Consider the following 23,932-nt stretch of genomic DNA (forward strand, 5'->3'; position numbering starts at 1 on the left):
GTTGCGAACAAATTTTCACAAAAAATGGTAACATTTATAGATAAGTCTCATCGGTTATGTTCGTCATTGATATCCTCGCTACGATGTTTGAGTATTCATAGCATTTTTGATAATTATTGAAAAAGATCCTAGCCAAACTTTTAATGAGAAACAATGTATTTACAAATTCCAATAGCGAAAACTAATTTGTAACGTCCTTGTGATATATTTTCCCAGATTTCATGTGAATGTTTCTCGTTCTCGCAAACAATGAACTGACAAAGAGTTGTATTCGTTGATCTAGTTGGAGATCTGAACGTACAATTTGCGTCAGAACTGTTGTTAATGTTTACGTTGGGTTGTTAGACTTCTTTTATAATTTACTTCAGTTTCTTCACTGACATGATATGGCAACTAAAAATAAAACGTGTGTACATCCAAATTCGTACCGATTTGTTGAAGTCATTTTCATAATTTTACAATTATTTCAAACATTCAGTTTCGCGGTTGTTCGACTTTTATTTTAGCATCATTCTTCCATTACCTATGTTAACAATTGAGAGAGTATATCTACAGAATATCAGGTCAGTCCAACCCTGCATTAGAAATGGTTCAAATGAAATGTATTCGGATAGCAGGGCAGCAGCCTGTTGTATTATGATGCATAAAGACCAGGGCAGAGGGTGCATCGTCCCCTAAAAATGAATGAACTACATCCCCCATTTCTAACCCTCGGTTAGTCCTTGTTCGGAAGATAGTGATCGAAGGGATGCAATGAAACGAAACGATATATGCTTCAAGCTCCGCAAATATAATAACAGATTCCTATTCGTAGGAAATTAAAGCTGCAACTATTTCAGATATATTTTCATAATCTGAAATGGAATGTTATGGCAAATTTAAGCTAAAATATCAAAGATACCGAGGAGATAGGTAATAAACTTAAGAAAATTTTCAGCCATTATTATTTCGATCATATTTTGTGGGTAAAACGTGAATTGTGGAAATTTCATGAGTTATGTTTTTCCGCGTTGAATAATGAAGGTTAATTATCATAAAAAATGTAAGTCATGACAACGTATTTATTAAGATGTCAATGGCTAACTTCTGTACCTTATTGAACATGAGTTTACCATCAGTTGGAATCAGTAGATGCAATGTTTACTATTCTTGAGTTCCTTTTAGCAAAAAACTCTTTTGCTCGTTATGCAATAAATCGGAAACGCGTATCAGTTCTATTTTGAGACTAGAAACATTATTATTGCCGGAGTAACACGCCTTAGTTTCTTATGTTCAGCATTTTACGTGTGACGATTTCGGTATATACCTTCGAAAAAGAAGCATGAATAAAAATTGAACCAGTTTATATTTCGGGAGAAGCATTGTCCCATTTTTCATCGCCCAAATGCTGGAGATGAAATTTGGTCCACTATACCTCAATTGGTAAAGGATGAAATTTGAGAAAAAACTTTCAAAGAAACTGTGCATGTATAATAAGCTTAATGTTATAGAATGAGAAATATAAATTTGTTGACTGCGAGAGTTTGAATATGTAATTGTTATCACTAAGTAAGTTAGTATCACGCTTTCAGGTCTTGTGTTCGAAACTCGCCGAAGAAATAGATGAGACATATCGATAATAAAAAACGGACAGATTGATGAACTTCCAAATATACTCACAAATCCGTAACCTCGGCTTTTTCCAGTTTGCCGGTCGGTTATCACAACGGCTTCTTCAATTTCGCCATAGACGGCAAAATGATCCCTCAGGGATTTATCTGTTGTGTGATAGGGTAAACCGCCGACAAATAATTTAGTCCAGGTAGTATCTTTATTCTGTACCGAGGTGCCATTCAGGCTTCCGGCGCTGAGGACGCCCAAAGAGCTCAGGCTTCCAACCAGGCTCTCTGTTTCAGCGGAAGCACCAAGGCCTGCAGTAGGCATCAACATGGTTTTTTGGGTTTTTTCTTCTGCGGGCTCTTGTAGTGCCGCGCGGTCTCTATGGATGTGGCTTTCTATCTGTCTTGGTGGACGGGTTCCTAAGGGGTTAACAATAGTGTTTATATACTCTTTGGTGAAGGTACTTCTACGATCTCGCATAGGTAAGCGGAATTGAACATAAAGTTTTAGAAAATTCGATTTTCAGCACAACCGATTATCAGAGTTATCGTGCGTTGGTTTAAAGCGTCTGTTCAGCTCTCGCGGTGTAAGAACACTAATTTTAGATTGTGGACGCAGCTGTCGTCCACGACGTCTGAACTCAATTACGCACTGAAGGGAATGCCGATTCACCACCAAGGGTTAACTGAAACCGACTAGAGTAACGCGTAATATCACACATGTGAATGTCAACTACTGACAATGATTCCAGCAAGTATACGGAATAACTCCCTGCTCCACACGCGTCGTACTCGGATTATGAACGTTCAACTTTGCGCTCAGCTTTCTTCTGTCGAATTTTATGACACATACCACACTGCTCGACCCCTGCCTTGCTGTATGCTAACCGCGTGGAGGGGATGATCATATGGTATCCATTTGTTTAGACCCCAAACTTACGCAGAGCTTTGCGATTTTAACGGTATAGCTTCTCATCTATTCTGGACACGGGACTAAAGACGTTGTGCAGGATCGGCTTAATGCATCATAATAGATTTTTCCTTTTTATTCCAATTGAAGCTGAAATGGAGTCATTTGCCTTCCGCAGTTTGCTTGAAAGAGCTTGATCAGTACGAAAATTCATCAGGAAACAAAAAAATTCAAATGTGTGTACAATATTTTCAACAGAAGTCCCTTACGGATTAAATATTGAACGCATGGGCTTTGAATATACATGTTTATCGAGTTGGACCTATTATTATATCATTGAAGCAAAATTCTCGATTATTTACTCGATTAAAAGAGGGAAGGAGTTTTTTAAACCAAAAATCATCCAAGAATGACATAATCGATTTATCTATTGAGATTAGATCCCAGCTATTTTGTGAATATAAGTAAACGGTATATAAGTTTGATCTAATGATAAATTCTTGTTCAATCCCCCAATGAGATATAAAATTTATTTGGGCCTTGACTGCAAACATTATTAAGATGGAATTATTTTTGATAATAGGGAAATAATTCAATTGATTTTTATCCAGACCTAAGAATTATTTATGTAAGATTCATCTTCTTTAGAAAACAACAATCGTTTAAAGTCTGATAAACCTTGCATCTTGATATGATAAAAAAAATATCAAAAAAAAGTCATTCTTCACACAGCTGACATTTTTCTCCCCTCTGATGAATTTACCACTAGTCCACTCCTGTTCATGGGTACCCTCAATACAATAGTCTACCAAGTACGCCTCGCTGTGTCGCACACCTGGCAAGGGTAAGGGGCACCCTCTCACCAAATGAACGCACCCTCTCTGTTAGTACCTACTATGGCGTGTTCTTTCATTGGTACGATTTTTCATAATGGTAATATTCAATTCATTCGAAAGACACTGTTTCGACCTATATTATGAATTTAATTTCAAAATGGTTCGATACAATTATAACGATGAGAAAAATTTTAGTGGTAATAATAAAATATGCAAGATCTTCTCCGTAGCTTTTCTTGCTTGTTGGCTGAATAGACAAATAAAATGAGATTTTGTTCTCCTTCTAGCCAACCTTACCTATTTATTTTATATGTACCTATATTACGGACAAGGCTACATATCAAAATGAAATTCCATTTTGCTATCAGTGTTGATGGTTTCAAGCAATGAACCATAGGGAGGAGTAACATACCGGAGACAGATGTGAGCTGTGAGCAAGTAACATAGCACGCGTTTTAGTTAACAGGATAGTATCAGGAAAAAGCCAACGATTTCTGATGAGTTCGTTACCCCTATATCAAGTCATATTCACGTGAAGCGTAGTTATTGCTCATATCCCAATTTCGCGATTTTTCATCGAATTCTATCCCAGAAATGAATATTTTCATGTTCGATAAATCGGTGGACTGTCATTGAGCTATTGAATGGGACGAATGGGTTGTCTATTGATGTGATGATAATCGATTTTTAAATCAAAACAGTTTAATTCCGCTATGAAAATCTAGTATTAAATATACGACCCTTTCAATGTTCTGTCCCTTTTTTTGTCTTCAATACACATTAATTTTCATTTTCGAAATAAATTATTCCCAATACCATCATTATGTATGAATTTTAGATGATCAAGCTTAGTTTATATACTTCACCACATATTATTGAATATACGTTATCGGTTAATTCAATGACATCCGTGTGTCTAGGACCTGACAATTGAATAGCAACCTACAAATTTCTACCAACAAATATCCACTGGAAATGTGAAAACTTATATATTAACTCGTCTGCGATAGTTGGAACAGATTTTAGCGCTGTAAAGTCCATTAATTACCTAAATATAAATCAAAGATGCGTGCATGAATTTTTCTTAGCATATCACGTCGTGCCAAATGACTTTTGAGATTGAGTATTCGTTCGTTTATTCTCATCTATATATTACGCGACATTTTCAGAAATCTATAACAGATTGTAAATATCTAGAAAAAATTACAGGTATATACCAATTTTTATACGCATATGCAACTACAGATTCAAACTGAATAAAATGTTTCATTTAAATATTAAGTAATTCAAAGAATAGTTGAAACTAAACCTCCTGCGTTGTATCTCGACGAAAAATGATCATTCTTCATCTTGAGCAAGTGTCAGATCTTCACGTGGGGTAGGTATATCGAAATACAGAACACATGTTACAAAATAGGAGAACCACTCGTGTTGTGCTCATAGGTACTAACTTTGGTTAATTGAATTTCCTTGAAAAAGAAGACGAAAGTGATCCACAACAATGAACTTTTATTCCCTAACTGTTATTCTCCAGATACAATTAAAATTTCTTGTCCAAATTTATCAAAGCAATGTTTCAAAACGTGGGGAATAAAAGTTATCAGAGATATTTCGGTTTTGAAAATTCGATAATGACAGAAAAAGTGAACTTTTCAGATATGGAAAATATGGGGTCGAATATTCTTTTTATTTCACTTTTTCAGTCGGAAAAAAATCCTTCATCTCACTTCTTTCAGACGCCATTGTACAAATTGAAGCTCTCGTGAAAGCAAAAAATTCGATTCTTCATAATTGCCTTTTAAATGGTAGGCATTTCTCGAACTAATGAAAAAACCATAAACGACCCGCCTTAAGTGTAACTGTTGGGGTTGTTTCGTGCAACCCCCTCAATACTTAATGTTTTGCGTGTTGATTCTGAGGCGTTGAGAACAGTTATCTATGAGACTCGTTATTCGCTTGGTTTTTCTTGTTGGTAGATCATTTAGGAGTGCATAATTTATAAAATCTCCAGAAAAATATTGAAATGACACATTACATTATTAGATATACTAAGTGACATAAGAATAGGGGATTATTTCTTCATGGTGGACCGAGTTAACACACTTCTTCCCGAGAGTGAACAATCTCTTTGGGATCAAGTCCATTAATTAATGACAAAAAAGTTATTTCGACACCGCGTCTAGCCAAGGATAGGTGAGATATTTTTCAGAGCGTTCGTTTCTTTTAAAACGAGATCCTATTGGTTGGAATGCGCATTGACAATCTAAAAACGGGTCCTCCGTCTTCTTCCTGTGCTTAAAAATAAAATCGAACTCATTACAGCCAGCTGTCACATTGTTTGAAAGGAAAACAAAACTCGCGAAGCAATAAAACCGTCCCTCAGGAACAACTACAGCACGAATGCTCAAAAATATCTAACTCTTTTTTCACATATATATTCGAGTGTGCCTAGGATTGTGAAATTAATATGATTGATTGTGTGGACTTTTAAATTTGCCCGTTTGCAATGTTATAAAACGAATGGAGGTATGGAAATCGAATTCAACTGATGAATGATTTATTTATATATCATAACGCAAGAGATTTTCATCGTTTTGAATACAATTTTATTCCCTGTGAAGGTAATCATGACCAAATCCTACAATATCTTGAACTTTCTGAACGATGGCGTTCTTGGTGAACTCTTGAGGAAATAGGTTAGCGTATGGAAAATTATGATAGAATAAAGGGAATGTTGACGGTTTTTGGGTGATGCTAATCCTCTCGTTAATACTGGATGGCCCATACCCGGTGTGATGAGCATATGGTGGGCCATAATTTTGCTGCACAATATTAGGTGGTTCATACGTGAACCTTATGTGGTCATAATTTCCTCCTTGGCCATATCCATTGGGCTGAGTGACATTTTGAACTGGATTTGATGTACTGGATTTTGTTGTAGTCATAGTTGTAGAAGATTCAGTTGTTGTTGATTCTGTACTTTCTGTTGTAGTGGACTCTGTAGTTGTTGTGGATGCCTGTTGTCTTTGCTTAGGTTTGAATTCCTTTTCTTTTGTTGTCGGCTTCTCTTCTGCGCTCTTTTCATCCAGCTCCTCCGCAGATTCATTACTGCCAATATCCTCTTCGATCTCATCGGTTCTCTTTCGGATTTTAGTTTTTTTGGTTGGCTTCCTTCTTCTTTTATATATGTTTGTTGTTGCCTCATAGAATTTAGTGGTTTTATCGAAATAATCATCATACGACGAGTCATCGTATTCCGAGTTATCATGAGGATAATAATCGTAACTTTCTGTTGTGGGCCTTCTTCTTATCAGTGGTCGCTTCGTTCTGTGAGGCGTTCGCCAGGTAGCCAAATCATCATAATTATCATAATAGTCGTAATAGGATGCTGTCGTTCCGAAGCGATGTGAAGGGTTTCTATTCCTTTGATCGTTAGGATATCTATTCGGATAGTTTCTCCTTGGTGGTGGGTAATTCCTTCTGGAAGGATAAGGCCACCTGTGTGGCGGTGGTTGTCTTCTAAAACTGTATTGCGATTGGGATGGAAATTGATCGACAGTTTCAGGAGTTTCAATAGTTGTGTCAACCATATGATATTCCGTTGGATGTGAATGTCCATCGATAGTTGTTGGAGTTTCGTGTATCCCTCCATTGCCAATTAAATGATGATCATCAGTTTGTAAAGGATCGGGTGGTGAATATCGGTCGGGGTAGCTTTCTGCTGCGAATGCTGTGAGCCCATGAAGATAAGGACTAGCTGGTTTCCAGATTTGATTCGGTTGGTGAATTTGATTGAATGAAAGATAGTTCACGGGTTTATTAGAGAACCAGGGTTGATGGGATATAGGAAGAAGACTGGAAGCGGCATATTTTGCAACCACCTTCGTTAGAAAAGTCGCTAGAAGGAAATTCAAAAGTGGTCCATAAGTACGACCCTGACGGTTACCATGCTCGAGGGGTGGTGATTGATGAACTGAAATGGAAGGGCTGGTTTTAGAACCACGAGGGATTATTCGATACTTTTATTCGAAAATGCTTGACCAAATCAACCAGTTTCAAGCAAGAAAGAAGTCATATTCAATATATTCGAATCACCAATATCCCTTTTTTGAATAAGATTCAAGAAAAATATCTGACCAAATGAAAAAGAAATTGGTAACAATTTGAATTCGAATATATACAATAATTTTGAACTCAATAAAGAACCATCTGGTACTACTCACAATTGTATGAGCCTCCTTGTGTAAAATTAACAAAAACACTCAAATTCTTCATAACTAACACCGGAATGAAACTGATTCGAGAGCGAATGAAACCAAAACTTATTGAAAATAGAAAGTTGAGTAAGCATGATGGTTTTATCTTATACGACCACCACAATAATTTTATGATACCACTCGGAAAATGATGAAAGTTTGGAAAACAGTATCGATTTAGCAGTTATTCATAACCCGTTACTTGTTTAGAAGTCCGAAATTGTTTATGATGAAATTGAACGTCGATCTGGTAAAACAAATAGTGGATTATTTCTCAGGAACTTTATTACGTAGAAATAAAATAAAAATTTTTTCATTAATCAAATATTGCTCGTTTTTCAAACTAAAAAATCTATTTGGGATAGCAAAAGCTGCGACATCTCTTGCCCATTTCTCGAATGGCTTCCTAACGAAGTTTAAATCCTACAGTTTTTGCCTGCTGCCCTCTGTTACCGACATCACAAATATAAATGTGAGAGGTCTGTTCAAGCATGTATATTCCTTGTATAAGGACAATAAAATACTCATCCTTATACGGTGGTTGAACCGTAGTATAAGGACAAGACAAATGTTGTCCTTACACAATGGCGAAATCATATATGGACACTTATATCATTGTTTTTAATTATTGATTGATTGTATTAGGAAAAACCTAACACTTCGTAAATAGCAATCTGACTGGAAAATCATATGGATAATGCTCATCGGGAAAACAATGAAATGAAATGTTCATGAATACAAGGTGAATATGAATGAAGCTGTTCTGTGAGATGTTCGTATGAAACAATTTTGTTTCGATGAAATTAAGTGTGAACAAAATACTGCACAAGCTTTCCCTATTGCCTTTTTACGTTATACTATGTACTAGATTATTGAAAAAATAAAAAGTAAGGGAAATACTATACATGGGTATCGCAGATTCTCATATTTCAGGTTATGAAATTGGGACTAATCTAATCAGATCAGCTTATCTTCTGTTACTCATTTTATAGATATACAAGTTTGTTATTTTTAAATTCGTTGCAGTAATCTTTCCTACGAAATAAGAAAATATAGACAGAGTGGTGATTCGGTTTAGACATGACTTTCAATTCTCTTTAATGATCCATCCGAGTGATTTGTTGAGATCTGACTCACGATCAAAGCAGTTTACTGCACCACTAAATTTGCAGGGACAAAGTGATAATGATTGGGGTATATATATTTTCCCCTGTTTGGCTAAACTGTTTAATTGGAAAACTTTTGCCAGACCATGGCTGTTTACCACAATCTTATCCTTGATTGGATTCGTTCAAGGCTTTTTGCTGTTTTATTTCAGGAATACTTCAGAAATATGGTCCAGACAGTATGGAATATCTAAGGGAACCACAGGTGAGAATTAATTATATAGGTGAAAATTATTGAGCTCAAATGCCAAATAAGAAATCTTCAGGTTTCCCGGATACTGAGGTTCAATTTTGATTTTCAGAATGGATTATATACGTGAATGAATTCTTCATTGGTTTGGTTGCTCTACCAATCTCTTATTGGGCCTCCATAACGCATAAAATTAAGTGGATTTCCCTTATTACGTTCTGTCATGGAACATTCTCTATTTTTATGTTCATACCGGAAAGAATATTTGCCAAGGCGATGATTGTTCCAAATTCAAGTGGTAAGTATAAATTTACACAAGATTAAAATAATTAACTCTATTTTACAACAATATCGTTAAATAGCAACAATGAATGTAAGTTGTGTTTTGATTACAGTATTACTCTGCGGTGATGGATACCAAAAAACGCATGAAGACACTAATCTTGCAGCTTTGAGCTATATAATTATTTATCAGCTTCTTGGTGCTACAGCTTCTGTGGCATTTTATTCTCTAGGATTGGTATATATGAATGATAATATTATTAGGAATAAGCCGACAATTTTAGGTGAATAAAAATGCTCTCAGATAGAGAGTACCCACATAATTTTCTACGACAAAAAGATGATGCCATATTATTCCAGCGATTGCTTTAGCGTCAAAGTTGTCAGGTCAACAATTTGGTGTTTACGCTGCTTGGCTGCCGAATTGGTTCAACAATTCTCTAATATTCAAGAGCTTCGGTGAGTAATCCACAGTACAATCGATATTATTAAAAATAATTAGAACGAATATTAACCGATCAATAATTATTTCAGTTTGGCAATCATGTTGTGTCTTCTACCTTCTACTAACTGTTGGAATAGCGATGTTTCCGAAAGTTTTACCGTCGTTACTTATAAAAAAATTAGCAGCTTCCCTACTAGAAATTGCCAGCGGAATATCCACCAGCGAAGAGGTGATGCCTCAGGAAGATGGTAAGATTTTAGGATGTGAAATCTACGAAATTGGAAGTGCGTGGGGGTATAATTCCATTTGATTATCCAGGACCCTTTGTAGGATTTTTTTCAACTATAAGAAGAATAGTACGCAACAGGATCATTTTACTGAGCATCGTGTCAGCAGTTGCTATGGAATCCGCTCTGATAAATTTCGACATTTTCGAGAATTATTTCAAACAATCCAGATTCTTTATATCAGACAATTTCGACAACTTCGGATTCACCAGTTCATTCTCTCTGAATTTTCTCGCAAATATAATGGAAGAACCACTCACTATTTCATGTTTGATCATAGCTGGATTGGTGATTTCTCGAAAAAAAGCTAAGGTGAAATACTTAATCCTATGGAACATTGCCATTTATTCCGTTGCCAGCATACTGTTTGTTGGAAACTTATTCACCAAGTGTGAATACGAAGATATTTCGCAATTGGTACCTTCATGTAGTGTTGACTGTAATTGTACCCTCGATGAAACTTTCAATCCTGTTTGTCTGAAGGGAAGAACATACTATTCGCCTTGTCATGCTGGCTGTCGGACAATAGAGAGGTTAGAGGAATACCAGGTAGAAAACTAATATTATTTGTTTCATCAGATGCCACTTCGACTGAATCTTTCAGATTTATAGAAACTGCACTTGTGGATCATTCGAAGGAACGGCAACAGAAGGTTCCTGTCATTTCTACAGTTGTGGATTTCAGTACCAGATGTGGCAAATGAACAATATTGTTATTCGGGGACTATTAGCAACCACAGTTATCACAAATATAGTCATTGTTTTGAGCATAGTAAGAGTAACTGATCAATCCGTCACTCTAGGATTAGAAATGTCACTTCTGAGCTTGGTACCATTTTTACCGGTGAAATGGGTGTATCACATTGTCGCTGGTATGTCCCCTAGATCGATCGTTTGTCAGTTTTTCTCAATTATTCTTTTTTTGTTCCATTAATAGAGAAACTTTGTCGTCATTGGTATCTTGGAAAATGCAGAATATACTCCCCACAGCTAAGTTCGTTCATTTTCAATGCAACTATTCTGCTGATGCTCATAGGAACTGTAACACAGATGATTCTGCTAGCCACGAAAATGGATGGACCCGAAAAACCTTCACGAATAAGAAAAAACAGAAAGAATAGCGATATTTCATCGAAGAGAGCTGCTTCTGTCCATTTGGAAACCGATGCGAGTGAGAGTTCTGATTATTTTGATGGCGATCAAGACTCTCAACATTTGGATCTGACAGAGGACACCCGTGATACAGATAACTCGATAATCATGCATAATCCTAAATCAATAGAGACTCATTTGTGAAGAAGAAAACGAAATGACTGCATTCTTCATGTCAACATGAACAGAAATATGTTTGGAACCTACTTCAAGAAATAAATTATTTAAAAATAATGTGACTTAGTTTTATGGAAGAGTTTGGTTACTAAGGTAAGAAAATTGAGAATAAAATGAAATTTGTTGACGATCTTATTATTACTAAAAGATAAAAGCATAAACTAGGATTATAACGATCTTATTCTCAGTGCAGTTTCAATTATCTGATTCCTTCCTGTTTTTATAAAACATAAGCTGCAAATCTGTACAGACAGAAAGAGGAGAGTGCGGAGAAAGAGAGCACTTTCAATAAAGGAATGGAATTAAAAATAAATGGGAACTGTTGCGTTCAACCGGATAGGCTATAGGAGATTGGAGGTTTTTCTTTCCATTTCCAAGTTTTGTTGGAAATACAATATCGTTTTCTGGAATTGTGTTTATAGAAGGGAAGGAGATTTCAGATATCTTGATATGTATTTAGAGCCGTCAAAATGTTGGTAATTCGAAGATGAATAAAAATATGGAATATCTCAGTTGAGGGAATTATTTGTGGAGTTAGTGGAGTGACGAAGTATTTTCATCAAGGAGACGTAGAATGGATTCATTTTTTTCATTCAATTAAACTTGGAATTACGAGTTTCATAAGTATAAAACAAAAACCCCAAATGGGCTTCGACATTATGAATAAGTGCATTACACCATTATTATTTATAAATATATATAATGTAGAATGGGTGGTTAGGAAGGCTATGACCAGCCCTTGAAATGCAACGAGCATTGAGTCAAAAGCGAATGTAATCATAAATTCAGACGGGGCTTAGGCCAAATGAAATAAAAACGGGCGATTAAGTCTGCAGAGCGGGAGGAGAAAGGGTAAGACGTAAAGAGAGGGCCCTGGAGGCTGGTGTCTGTTATATTTATTTGTTTTTCCGAACGATTCTGTCCGAGACAATGCGGAGAGCAAAAGAACGGAAAGGATGCTCCGTGATTTGGCGTAATCCTCGTATAATGGTTGTATAATTCTACCGAAGGCCGGGATCTGGCAACTCTTTCTCCTTCTGGATCGTCTAATGTATTCAGGGAGTATTTTCTTGGTGGGCCGATTAGTTCCGGTTGCTTAGTATTTTTAACAGGCTCGCATTTAGACGGCGAATCAGGGGTCGAGGATTAAAATGTAATAACGCTGAAATTACATTTTTAATTTGAATAACTTATTTTTCGTGTTGATTTAAGCATTCCCCAGATATTGAGCTTGCTAAGACGTGCTCTAACGGTAAAAATTGCGATTCAGAAACTAGAGCTAAATGTATAATGGTGTAGATTGGGGCTTAAAAATTATAATGGGGCTGTGAAATAACTGCAGAATGCTGCTGGCCCACCCCATTTGGCCACCGTATCGACTCGGAGGAAATCTGATCACGTGCGCAGCTTGATCTCGGCACGTAATGAAGGATGGTAGTTCGTTTCGAAAAGGTGAGACGATCTGTTAATGAGGTCTCCCTAGATCAACTCGGAAACCTTCTTTTACCCCACCTTGTCTGGTCGAATTTCTGAATTAATATTTATAGCTTCGAGAGCCGCCTGCATGTCACTATGATACTCGGCGGAAAATTGCATCGTCAATTATCAAGGAGAAACCTTTTGAACATCTGAAAATATTCGAACACCTTCATTTCTCCACAGAAATAACGAGTGTCTTCGAAAATATTCAAATGATCATTTATACTCCCAAGTAATCACTGATAAATACGATGCTTATTAACGCACATCATTCCGTTCTTATTAACTCTGCATAACCTCATTCTTGTGCCTCAGTTCGGCGGCATTTGATAATGAACTGAGAGCTCCGTGAATTCTTCACGCTAAGAACATTTACGTATAAAGCAGAACAGACGAGTGTTTTAATTTAATAGTCAGCCGCTTTTCCGGCACCCGGAAAATCCAATGCGGCTGCAAAATCGACAGTGGCGCGCGGGGTTATTTCTCCGAAACAAATATACATTCATCTCCATCCATTGGGATATTACTTTCTATACGAGTTGAATCGGAACAATATTTCTAGGTATTATAGATTGAATCACCCCTCAAGGTGCCACAAACCTCAGAAAGAGTCTGGTGATTATCAGGTATTTTACCTAACTACCCAAATAACTACCATAATGCAATGAAGAATATGTTATATGATAAGAAGAACTTAGAACCTGGCCTAGCAAGAAGTTCACCAAGAGAACACACCCATCGACGTGTTTTCCCAGAACCTTTTCTAGATTCGGAAGTGTCTTCAGGAAAACTCAGTCGTTTATGAGAATTTTCCTACATCCATATCCTTCTATTCCCATTTTGAGTAAAAATAGTATTGTCATTCCGACAACAACCTCTTCGTGTTCGAAATGTTTCAAATTAATGAACTTATGCGTGGAAATCCTCCAGTCTGTCAGTCCTTTCTATAAGGAATGTTATTCCAGTTGATAGATTTGTTCACATCTTCGCAGTGCAGGGGGGAATTCCGTCTCGCAGCAATCATAAAAGTGCAAATAGGGTATCAGCGAGAGAGTGGTTTGATTACCCTTCGCATTACTCTAACCCCTGATGTCTACGTCTTTGCTGATATCGCATGTCTTTTTGGAATAAGCCAAATGTGTTTTCGCATATTACACATAATACGCAGCTCAGCTGCATTAATTCTAGCCTCGTTGCGGTGCGGGAGCAGAGCAAAAGCATTAGCATGTTCATACCTTGTCTGGAACAGTAGGAATGTCTTAACCCACTTCCTTGCGTGTCGTCCTGCGTCTTAGAAAGCGGTTCAGCGGATGCCACAAGCGGATTATCGAATGGATGCAGATCAGGTCGAACTGCGGCTCAGCCATTGTGTGCTGCTTAATTTTGAAACACTCCCGTTCACCCTTTAGAATTTCTGCGAGGTGCGAGAATCCCATCCCATATCGAGGGAGAGGATTTCGACACTAGAAATCAAACTTTTTCCGAAAAAAAGCTGCAGACAAGGGTATCTTGATACCCGGCCCTTGAAAACTACCCTGAGGGAATTCGAAGAAGAATAATGCCCAATATTTGAATGTATGATGGTACCTATGTCGAAAGTGGTGAAGGAAAAACCGACTATCGTTGGGTTAAGGGCGGAAACAGCTATTTTTCATGGGGTAAGGGGGGTTATCCTCTAAGATAATGATATGATGTGGGACTCACATTATGGAGAAATAATGATCTGTAATTTCAATTGATGAATCATTCAGAATTATGATCAACATTATGAATAAATTGAAAAAATTGTTTTTATATGCCCGAATACAAAATTCAGAACCATTATTCCAACAGAGCTTTTTTCGTCTTTCTCTATAATCACACAATCTTATACTGCTTCTATAGCATCAGCTGGAATCCCGCTTCCATATATCTCGTATGAATATTATGCGATAATATTGATATAGGGATGAAGTTAGAATATACTTTTTCAGTAAATCAGCATATGTCAGTTAACAAGCGATAAAACTAGGGTCGCGAACATTATTCCCGCAAGATATCGTTGAAATATGTATGGTTTATTTATACAATCCTCCTGGTACTCGAACTATCTGATCGTCCACGTCACTAGCTGGATGAGTCCTCGTTCTTAAAAGACTAAAAACACAATTTTTCTGTTTAATCTCGAAGATGGTATGCGTGGATCGTCTTGGAGGATCTTCGAATTGAGAGTTCATAGTCAGGAATCGAACATCAAATAGCTGTCTGGTAAGGAAATATTACATGATAATGGGTTGAAAATAAGGGTAGGAGAGGATCCTTTATGCCGCATGTCTAACTATCGTATTAAGTGTTTCAGAAATTAAATAATCCCCTCAAAGCATAAAGCGTCCCTCAGGGAAACTAGAAGTATTGAGCCTGTAACCTAGCTTATTCATGAATTTGGGAGATGTACCTGGACATGATTCAGGAGATATTTCAATATATGCTATTGGATTGATATTCTACCCTGCCTTTGAGTACAGTCTTCTGCATTTGAGAGGACGATCATTCAAAATGTGAGGAAATATTATGAAAAGAATAAGAATCAATATTGGACATATATGGACAACATATCTAATGAATTGCTTCATTATCCGAGTCATAATTCAATTTATTGGGTAACATTTATCAGATATTTTTACATATTCGGAGTGTTGTTTTGAGAATAACACGTGCACATAAAAACTTTCCTCATTTCCAACGAATATTTTCGAATTTATGTGGTTTTATTATTGCGGATCCAAAAGGCGTTGCGGAGGGGTTGCAGAAGCGGCTCAATATCATATTTTCTTATTATCCTATCACGATAGTCGGAACTTTCTGACGATATATTGTACCTCGAAAAAACTGATCTACACTCTAGTGTGAATATGGAGAAGAAAAATATTTTTATATTTTCAATACATCGTTCCTCATCCTTCTGATAATTTCGATTTAACTTTTAGAGGTGCCCTATAGATGAAGCCAAAGACAAGCAAGGAAACGGATTTAAAGCTTAGTCCACATGATCTGTGGACTCTCCAGCTTTACTGAAAGATTCACAGTCATTTCAAAATGAAAGGAGTGTTTAAGCTGTCGATAAAAGATGCTTGGATCAGAGAACATGGTTTAGGAGGGGGATTTTGATTGAAAGTTTTGAAAACCTCATTAAAAATAAGCTCAATATGTCGAACCTCAGTTTGATATTCGTACAAATACAAAAGCCCCTGTAAATAGTAGGCTGGAGAGGGTGAAGTCAAGAGGGTAGTCCTAAGTGAATCGAAATTCCTTAGATATATCCAGAATAATGATGATTTTTATCTCAAATGAGATTTTTCCATTTTTATGTTGGAATATACAAATACAAATATGAGTTGGTGTGTTCCATAGCGTAACTGGTCGTTCGGCTCGAATCTAAGGTTAAAGTTTAGGGCGTAAATAACGGCAGAGGGTGGACGGGAGAAAGAGAAAGTCATTCTTGGAATTCATTTATTTTGCGTCCGCGAGATTAATCCTGAGACGAGGACAGGGCGGCGAGAGATTAAAAAGTCGTTCCATTGTGACAGTTTTAGTGCTTTCTAATATTCCCGCGTAAATAGCCCAAAAAGAAGCGGAGTTGACGTTGATCGACTCAACTTAACCGGCGATTGTTATGCAAAGCGGGAGTCGCTCGAAATCACCACCTGTTTGGAGCGAGGACTTTGCGTTCATCCTCATCAGAAGAGTTCTTTCCGTGTCGTCTGGCAGATCTTTTGTACTCGCCTTATTTCCAACCCGAAATACGGCATTACCGGGGCCGTGGCCTGGAAAGAATAACCATCTTGATGGTTTTAAAGCCGTATTTAGAATAATTGCTGCAATATTTAAGTCGAAAGTCTTAAGAGTTGAGCCATACTCCGCTTCTGGAGATGCCGGAATCTTTCATACGCGCGATTTAATAAATAACCCTCTTGCCCGTTGTTTTGCCCCCTCTCTCGGTTATATCGTTATCAAACTGCATCCGTTCTTTTTGCACCTTGTGTCTTCCTAACAATTTCATCCTTTTTCTGGATTTTGTACTTCTACAAACCTCTCTTAACAAGCAAATGGAAAAATCGATAAAAGCTTATATCAATTTTGAAGAAACAAGAAGAATTTCAGATTTCCGGAGTCCTCTAAGGTGACGATCTATAAATTAAAAATCGACCTTTGTTTCCTAACATTTTTTATTTTGTTCCGACCTAATTAGCTGGATTCCGATGAAAATGAACAATTTTAAAATTTTCGTCGAGTTCAATGTTCAAATATTCCCCGAACAATCTAGAATGCATTGGTATCATATAGGTAGTAGAGCGATGCACCAGTATTAATTGCGTCTAAGCAGTAATTCAACGTTTCTTCATCGTGCAGTTTCATCCGAGCCCGAGAAGCTCTACTGCTGCATAATGCTTTCCTCAGAAGTTCAAAGCGTCACAAATAATCACCGATAAACCTTACTAATGATATGCCCGTGAATCAGAAAAATCCGACGACAACGAAGCGCACTCACAAAGCGTGAACCGAATTCTCTTCAAAGAACTAATTGCTAAGATTTCAGTTCAGTGCTTCGCGCCATTTAGCATTCCTAATTCGTATTATAACAAATCCGATTTGCTCGAAAAAATATATTCATACCTTGAAAGAAGCCCTAATCTTTCGATACATTTCTATAATGAGTAATTACCTATTTGATCTTCATAAAGAATTTCCTGATCACCCTCCCCCCATTCACCTCAGAAGGTTCCGAGGCTTAGCTTAGTAAAATACGGCAAAAGTAAGACCGCAGGGAATGAAAATTCTCCAGAAACCAGTCACGGTTCCTTAATTAGATATTTTAAAAAGGGAAATCCTACAAATAGACGATACCTAAAAACTCTTCGGTGGCTTCGAATAAATTCATCAATTATGACAGCCTTCATACAATTTACATTCCTTGTTTCACCTGATAAGACATCGGAACTGAAAAAAGATTCGGAACTAATATGAAAATAACAGTAATATACTTCAATGCAAGTTCAGCATTGTTTCGAATACAGTCTGACAAATAACGACCCCTTTTATTTCCTTATAGTACAGCGGAGGGGGGTGACACTGCATATGTTTCTTCAGGACTTCGTGTTCGAAGGACAAAATATAATAAAATGTAAATAGGACTGACGAAATTGGGCCCAGGGGTGCTAGATCTTCTATCTAAGAAAGGCAATAATACTTCGAACCAACAAATCATTTCGATCCCACATAATCTTACTCCACGTATCGCTAAATGTTTGAAATATGGTTATGGCTCCTACAAGTACACATTGAATTTCAATTGATCTAATTCTACATCAGTTGCTTTATTTACTGCTCATACCCTAAGAACTGAACGTGAATATCGGGAAAATAGAGATAAATGAAAAAATTCCACCTTTACGGCATGAATTCAAATAGGAACTACAACATTTTTGTATCTTGGATCGAATCTACTACTGGATGAATGCATAATTCGATTTAAAGGTGAGTATAAATTTCATTTGGACAAGTTGAAAATTTACTTTGAAATGTATTGCAAAGTGGCGAATGCACCGGTTAGAGAATTTATTGTACAGTTGGTCAAAAGATTTGAAAGTTGCGTTAGAAAAAGCACACAGAATAACGATAGCATTCCGAATGGTATAATTTCAATATCATAAAAACTATTCAAAGAAGTATATTTCCGAAGAAATGGGAAAAAAACGAAAACCATCAAGATGAATGTTTCAAAAATTTTTGAACCACCCATTAAATACTGAATGTATATGCAGAATACTCCTATAGACTGTCACAGTTACAATAATTTGAGCATCGCACGAGAGGGTGAACGAAAATTCGTTATTATCTCCGTCTTTCCTTTCATATTCCACGTGAAGCAAGATGTTTTAAGGCTTTTTACAATAATTGATTTATTGAGTGAGCAAGTAGCTTCTACATGTGTTTATTTTTTGGGACGGATAATTGCATTAGTGGTACGGTGAATAAACTTTCAGCAAATTAATATAATGGATTTGTCAGTATATCAAAGAAGTGGCAGTTGTAGGGTGATAGGCTGTAGGAGGATGGTTTTTAAAGGGTTAGGGAAACGTTAACCATAGGCGTCCTAACACTCAACTCCACGTTGGTGATGAAATATTTCTCATCAATTTCACTATTGACTTGGATTTAAATAGTTTCACGTTTTTCGTGCGTTGAAGTGAAAAATTTCGAAGATAAAATTGCAATAAATAATAACAATCAGATGAGAATTGCAAAAAGGCGAATGCGCTAATGTTCAAATGTTTCAAACTAGGAGACACTGGAGACGTCATTTGAAGGAAACTTTGAAAAGAATCTCCTACAAAAACGATATTTTGAATTCCAAGCATATCTTAAGGTTTTGAAAAGCTCAACCATATTCCTGATTGTTTACTGTATGAATTTCCCTGTTGATTCATTCATTATACGGCTATAAAACAATCAACAAATAATTTAAAGATTCGAAATTACTGAAAAACGCGTTATATCTAACTGAAAAGGCATTTTCAAATGAACAAAAAGGTGTTTCTATATGACAAATTACAGCATTTCGAAGTTGTGATACAAGACACTCATCAGCTCTACGCTACTGCTATATCAGTTTTGTAATTTTATTGACAAAATTTAGGAAAGTTTCAGGTTATTAATTAGAGCGCTAAAAGCATCAGAGAAGCATCCTGACTTCACGCACCTGGACGCAGAGAGATATGGTCAATATCAATTTTGGCTAATTGAATCACATTCGAGGGATGCCAAGCCGTATGATGAAAAGTAAAAGGGGCCACGATATCCTTAAGTACACAAACATACCCAAACATCGATTCGCTTCTTTGTAAGACATAAATCAATAAAATTGCCGTTTTCCAAATCCTAACGGCCTATTTACTCAAGACATCATCCAGTATACTCCTCCGTCTAATTAAGTTTGCTTTCCCAAATGTCCCTGCAGATCTGTGTATATCTCGTTTTCAGATGCAACAACCTTATCGTCTGATATACTGACTGCCTAATGGTTTAAGTAAATATAACTGTCAAACCTCATGAGCGTTTCGAGCGTTATGAATGCCACATAATTGAACGCTAATGCAGATTGTGCCCCCTAACTGGCTCCACTTTCTTGTCCTCCGAAGCTCGAAATACTTCTCTTGCAACATCCCCCATCGATTTTTTATCATATTCCCAATATTCTCGATAAGAAATTCTCAATATTCGAATTGGATCATTAGATCTAAAAACAAGGCTTGTACATCTCGATTTTAGACATTACTCTTACTGGATATTGAGATTTTTCTGAAATACCGAATTGAATTTTCTAAAAAGGAATAACTGAAAAATTATCAATTAAAATATATGATAATTTGAAACAATTCAAAACAACCGTTACCTTCACGATTTATATTGACCGGTTCAATACAAGGATAAACGAATCATCGAGTTGTATTATTTCACAGTCCTTAGTCCTTCTCGAAATGCATTGTTGATACGAAAAAGGTAAATTGTCCGTGCAAAGGGCAGGTCGAAGTTTCGAAGCAGGATACGCAAATTGAGTTTAGAGTTAAAGCTCTAAGGTAAGTAGTGGGTAATATACTTAGCTTTCGAAACTAATTGTTGCATAGCATATAACGATAATAAGTCCCGCTATAGCTCTTAGAAGGTTCGAATCGCTCTTTGTGAGACTTGGACATTATTATTGAGGGCTAATGGATTTTAAGAAGGGTTGACTTGTGTCTTCACTTCTTGATGACAGTTGGGGGCCAGTTTCCGATCTCTCGAATATACCTTGCCGTAGCTTTTGATTTCGCCTTATCAAATCGATCCGACCATAGGCGTCGAAAGGATTCCTGACAGAAGGGAAGCTTTATTTCTAACTCCGCCTTGTATGTGTATTGATAGATTTGATCTGAGTACATTTGTTGTTTTGGCGTCATTTCACGAATATATATATCCACTCTGTAATCTGTATTGAAGCGTGAACCGATAAAATATTATCCATACTATAGAAGTATCATTCGAGTACAAAATCAGAATCATCAGAGAGAAGAAAAATACTTATCTACATTTAGAATATTATCGAATCTGAAAAACATGCTTTCGTGATTACCTTAATTACAGAACTACTACTATATCCAGTTGTTTACCGATTGTATATCGAATTTCCTGTGAAGATTATCGATATGCCGACAATTTGATAATCTTTGTTTGCAAAACTGGATGGATAATTGTGAAGGTACCAATAACACAATCGACCGATTGGTAATCAGAAAGATACTTTGACTTTACCGTCATGTTTCGAATGGTAGCCAACAAGATTAATAACTGCCGTTCGTATAGCCCATAAGGGGTTTTTATAGTCTTCCATTAAGTATTTGAACGTCTTCTATTTGTCAGAAAATGATGAATAATTGTTTGGTTCTTGTGTTTATGTTTTTCTGTTTCCAAGGACCCTTGGGTATATTACCGAGTGATGCCCAGAATGATATAAACGTACAGAATTCACTGACGAAATTAGCTGTATTAGTCTTGCCCAAATGAATGATAGAAATGGAAACTCTGATTACGCGAACAATGCTGGAGATTCCGATCTATATCATAAGTAATTATCTGCGAATTATAGATAAATAAATAGAAATTACGATAGATAAATCCATCGATTCTGGCGTTTTTTCATTTAAATCTTTAGCTTAGCTCTCAATCAGATATGATACGGGATAGATCAAAAGAAATAATCGTCCAGATCTGAAATCACAGCGTTAAATGTCGATTTAAATACAATTATTCAATTGGAGGGACGGATAAACTCGACAAATATTTATTTTGGTAATATCGTACACTGTGGAGGACATGATGGTAGACAAATTGTTCAAAAGCGGGATCATACCAAACGGATTTCTATTGTTTTACGATGTTTGATTGTCGATTATGTGAACGAAATAATATAGAACGATATTTTTCCGCAAAGTACTGACTATGGACTAATTCCTCCTAAATGAATATGATGAGTTGATCCGCTGCTTTGTTCCCAACTAGATAGATTTATAGCAGATTTATGTACTATTCCAAATACCTTCTTTAGAAATTCTGTGACGGTAGATATGATCTGACAAAAGAGGAAGTGTAAATGGATTCTTTTTTGCATCAAATCAATTCAATATGAATTTCAATTATGCATCTTCTAAATAGAGCAAAATTAATTCACCTTGTGGGATTCTTACAATTCACAAAAGATCTTCTACGACGAAAAATAAAAATGTGAACAACAAGTTCGGGGAATTCTGTGTTTACCCAAAAAAAAAATAATTTTTTCAAATTTTCATTACTTGATATATACCGACAGTGAATATTTCGACCTTGACTGTTCACTGTTAAGGATCTCAAAACAGTTCTACAAATTCCTGATTGGCTTCGGTATTAAGTATCGAAAATATATCAGTACTTAGAAATGTTCATTCATCTTTTAACACGACGCATTAAATGAATCCAAATTGGATTCTTCTCACAGATAAACGTACTAGTTTTCAAGCATTATAAATTTATAACTCGTATAATTAACGAAGATTTTTTTAGTCATTTTCACGAATTGTTTTCAATTAGATTGGTATTAATCATTTCTACGGAGTTCTCTGTCTAATAAAACAAGTTTTGCACCCAGACGTACATGTAATTTAAGGCAATTCTAGTTTTTTGTGTTTTCGATCAATTTCGCCTATAAATTATGTTGAATTATCGAATTTTATTCCAAATTTTCTGTAATTTGATACACTAGGTGAAATGAGTTTTTTTGGCTGAAGGACTTAAGTCAATAATTCAATTATAATTATTATTATTCCCAAGATGTAAAGAAATCTGCCCTCGTTTTGAGAACTTCATTCAACTTTTCAAGATTTCGAGGAACACCAATCAGAAATAATCGACATATCTCATTCTGTACGAAATATTGAACGAACAGATTGTACTCATAGAGTACAATACTTTTCCTACCCAATACTATCTTAAGTCCACTGCACCTGACAGCTACCACATGCGAATACTGTGAATCGATATGTGTTTTTTTCCGAATGGAAATAAAAGTCTGGAATCGAATTCAATGAATTACTTGTCACTCGTGTATGCAGAAAATGCCTCATTTATCACGTTTAAGAAACTGCTTCGGATAAGCTTCGTCATTTCTTGTATTCAATTCAGATACCCATTGTATGAATGGCAAATTTTTCTCTGATAAATCGAAATGATTTCTCAAATTCGGAGAATAGAGCACTGATGGATCATGTGTTCATGAAAAAATGTCTATTTTCTTTCTTTTTTTGTTGAATTCTCGCACAAAATGCCCTCGATAAACCATGGGATACAAAGCCAGTTTCACCCTTTCGGTGAAAAGGAAGCCACTCAGCAGAAAGGCAGGTCAACGTCTTGGAGATGCTGCAGGTGTTTCTGCACAGTCAGAAAATGTCAGAAACACTAGTAGAGAAGTGTTACACTCACTCAAAGGCTAGATTGGGCAATGAAGCAGGTACACTGGAGAGACGAAGGGCCTCTTATGCCCAAAAACCAGTGCCAGATAGGGTTCAACAGCTCCAAGATCTTTTGTCATAACATTGGACAGCATTTTCTCAAAAACTAGGTGGAAACCATGCAGAGATCTTGTTGAATGGTCCAGAATCAGATATATGAGAAGAGGCAAAATCAAAGACTTATGACCACCTGGGGTTCATCATCTGAATACATGAACTACAAGGATCCTATAAGAGCAGATTGTGAACATTGGACAGCATTTTCTCAAAAACTAGGTGGAAACCATGCAGAGATCTTGTTGAATGGTCGAGAATCAGATATATGAGAAGAGGCAAAAGCAAAGACTTATGATCACCTGAGGTTCATCATCTGAATACATGAACTACAAGGATCCTAAGAGCAGATTGTGAACATTGGACAGCATTTTCTCAAAAACTAGGTGGAAACCATGCAGAGATCTTGTTGAATGGTCGAGAATCAGATATATGAAAAGAGGCAAAAGCAAAGACTTATGATCACCTGGGGTTCATCATCTGAATACATGAACTACAAGGATCCTAAGAGCAGATTGTGAACATTGGACAGCATTTTCTCAAA

General features: G+C 36.4%; 3 protein-coding genes across 7 annotated transcripts in view; 1 reads left to right on the forward strand and 2 right to left on the reverse strand.

Annotated features, from left to right (window-relative positions):
* The window catches only part of LOC123321787 (RNA-binding protein 24-A-like), a 41,039-nt gene that overhangs the window by 10,027 nt on the left and 7,080 nt on the right, over window positions 1-23,932 (reverse strand). Inside the window, exon 2 of one of the 2 annotated variants that reach the window (XM_044909559.1) lies at window positions 1,660-2,018. In XM_044909559.1, the coding sequence (XP_044765494.1) occupies window positions 1,660-1,929 (270 nt within the window). In that variant the 5' untranslated portion in view covers window positions 1,930-2,018. Of the gene's footprint in view, window positions 1-1,659; window positions 2,483-23,932 lie in introns of those variants that run through there. The other variant, XM_044909558.1, reaches the window with a different exon arrangement.
* LOC123321774 lies at window positions 5,888-8,221 on the reverse strand. Its single transcript, XM_044909532.1, has 2 exons — window positions 7,568-8,221; window positions 5,888-7,317 (listed from the first exon to the last, which is right to left on the reverse strand). The coding sequence occupies exons 1-2, from the start codon at window positions 7,617-7,619 to the stop codon at window positions 5,951-5,953; spliced, it is 1,419 nt and encodes a 472-aa protein (XP_044765467.1). The 5' UTR covers window positions 7,620-8,221; the 3' UTR covers window positions 5,888-5,950.
* Window positions 8,620-11,484, forward strand: LOC123321770 (solute carrier organic anion transporter family member 4C1-like). 4 transcript variants are annotated; one of them, XM_044909527.1, is made up of 9 exons: window positions 8,656-8,794; window positions 8,919-8,971; window positions 9,069-9,254; window positions 9,352-9,522; window positions 9,599-9,697; window positions 9,773-9,931; window positions 10,002-10,519; window positions 10,575-10,842; window positions 10,908-11,484. In XM_044909527.1, the coding sequence occupies exons 3-9, from the start codon at window positions 9,200-9,202 to the stop codon at window positions 11,264-11,266; spliced, it is 1,629 nt and encodes a 542-aa protein (XP_044765462.1). In that variant the 5' UTR covers window positions 8,656-8,794; window positions 8,919-8,971; window positions 9,069-9,199; the 3' UTR covers window positions 11,267-11,484. The 4 variants fall into 4 exon arrangements, with proteins under 4 accessions (XP_044765461.1, XP_044765459.1, XP_044765460.1 ...); XM_044909526.1 differs by having other exon boundaries at window positions 8,620-8,971; window positions 9,611-9,697; XM_044909524.1 differs by having other exon boundaries at window positions 8,621-8,971.

The sequence above is a fragment of the Coccinella septempunctata genome, chromosome X (genome assembly GCF_907165205.1).
Source record: "Coccinella septempunctata chromosome X, icCocSept1.1, whole genome shotgun sequence".
Classification (NCBI taxonomy): Eukaryota; Metazoa; Arthropoda; class Insecta; order Coleoptera; family Coccinellidae; genus Coccinella; species Coccinella septempunctata.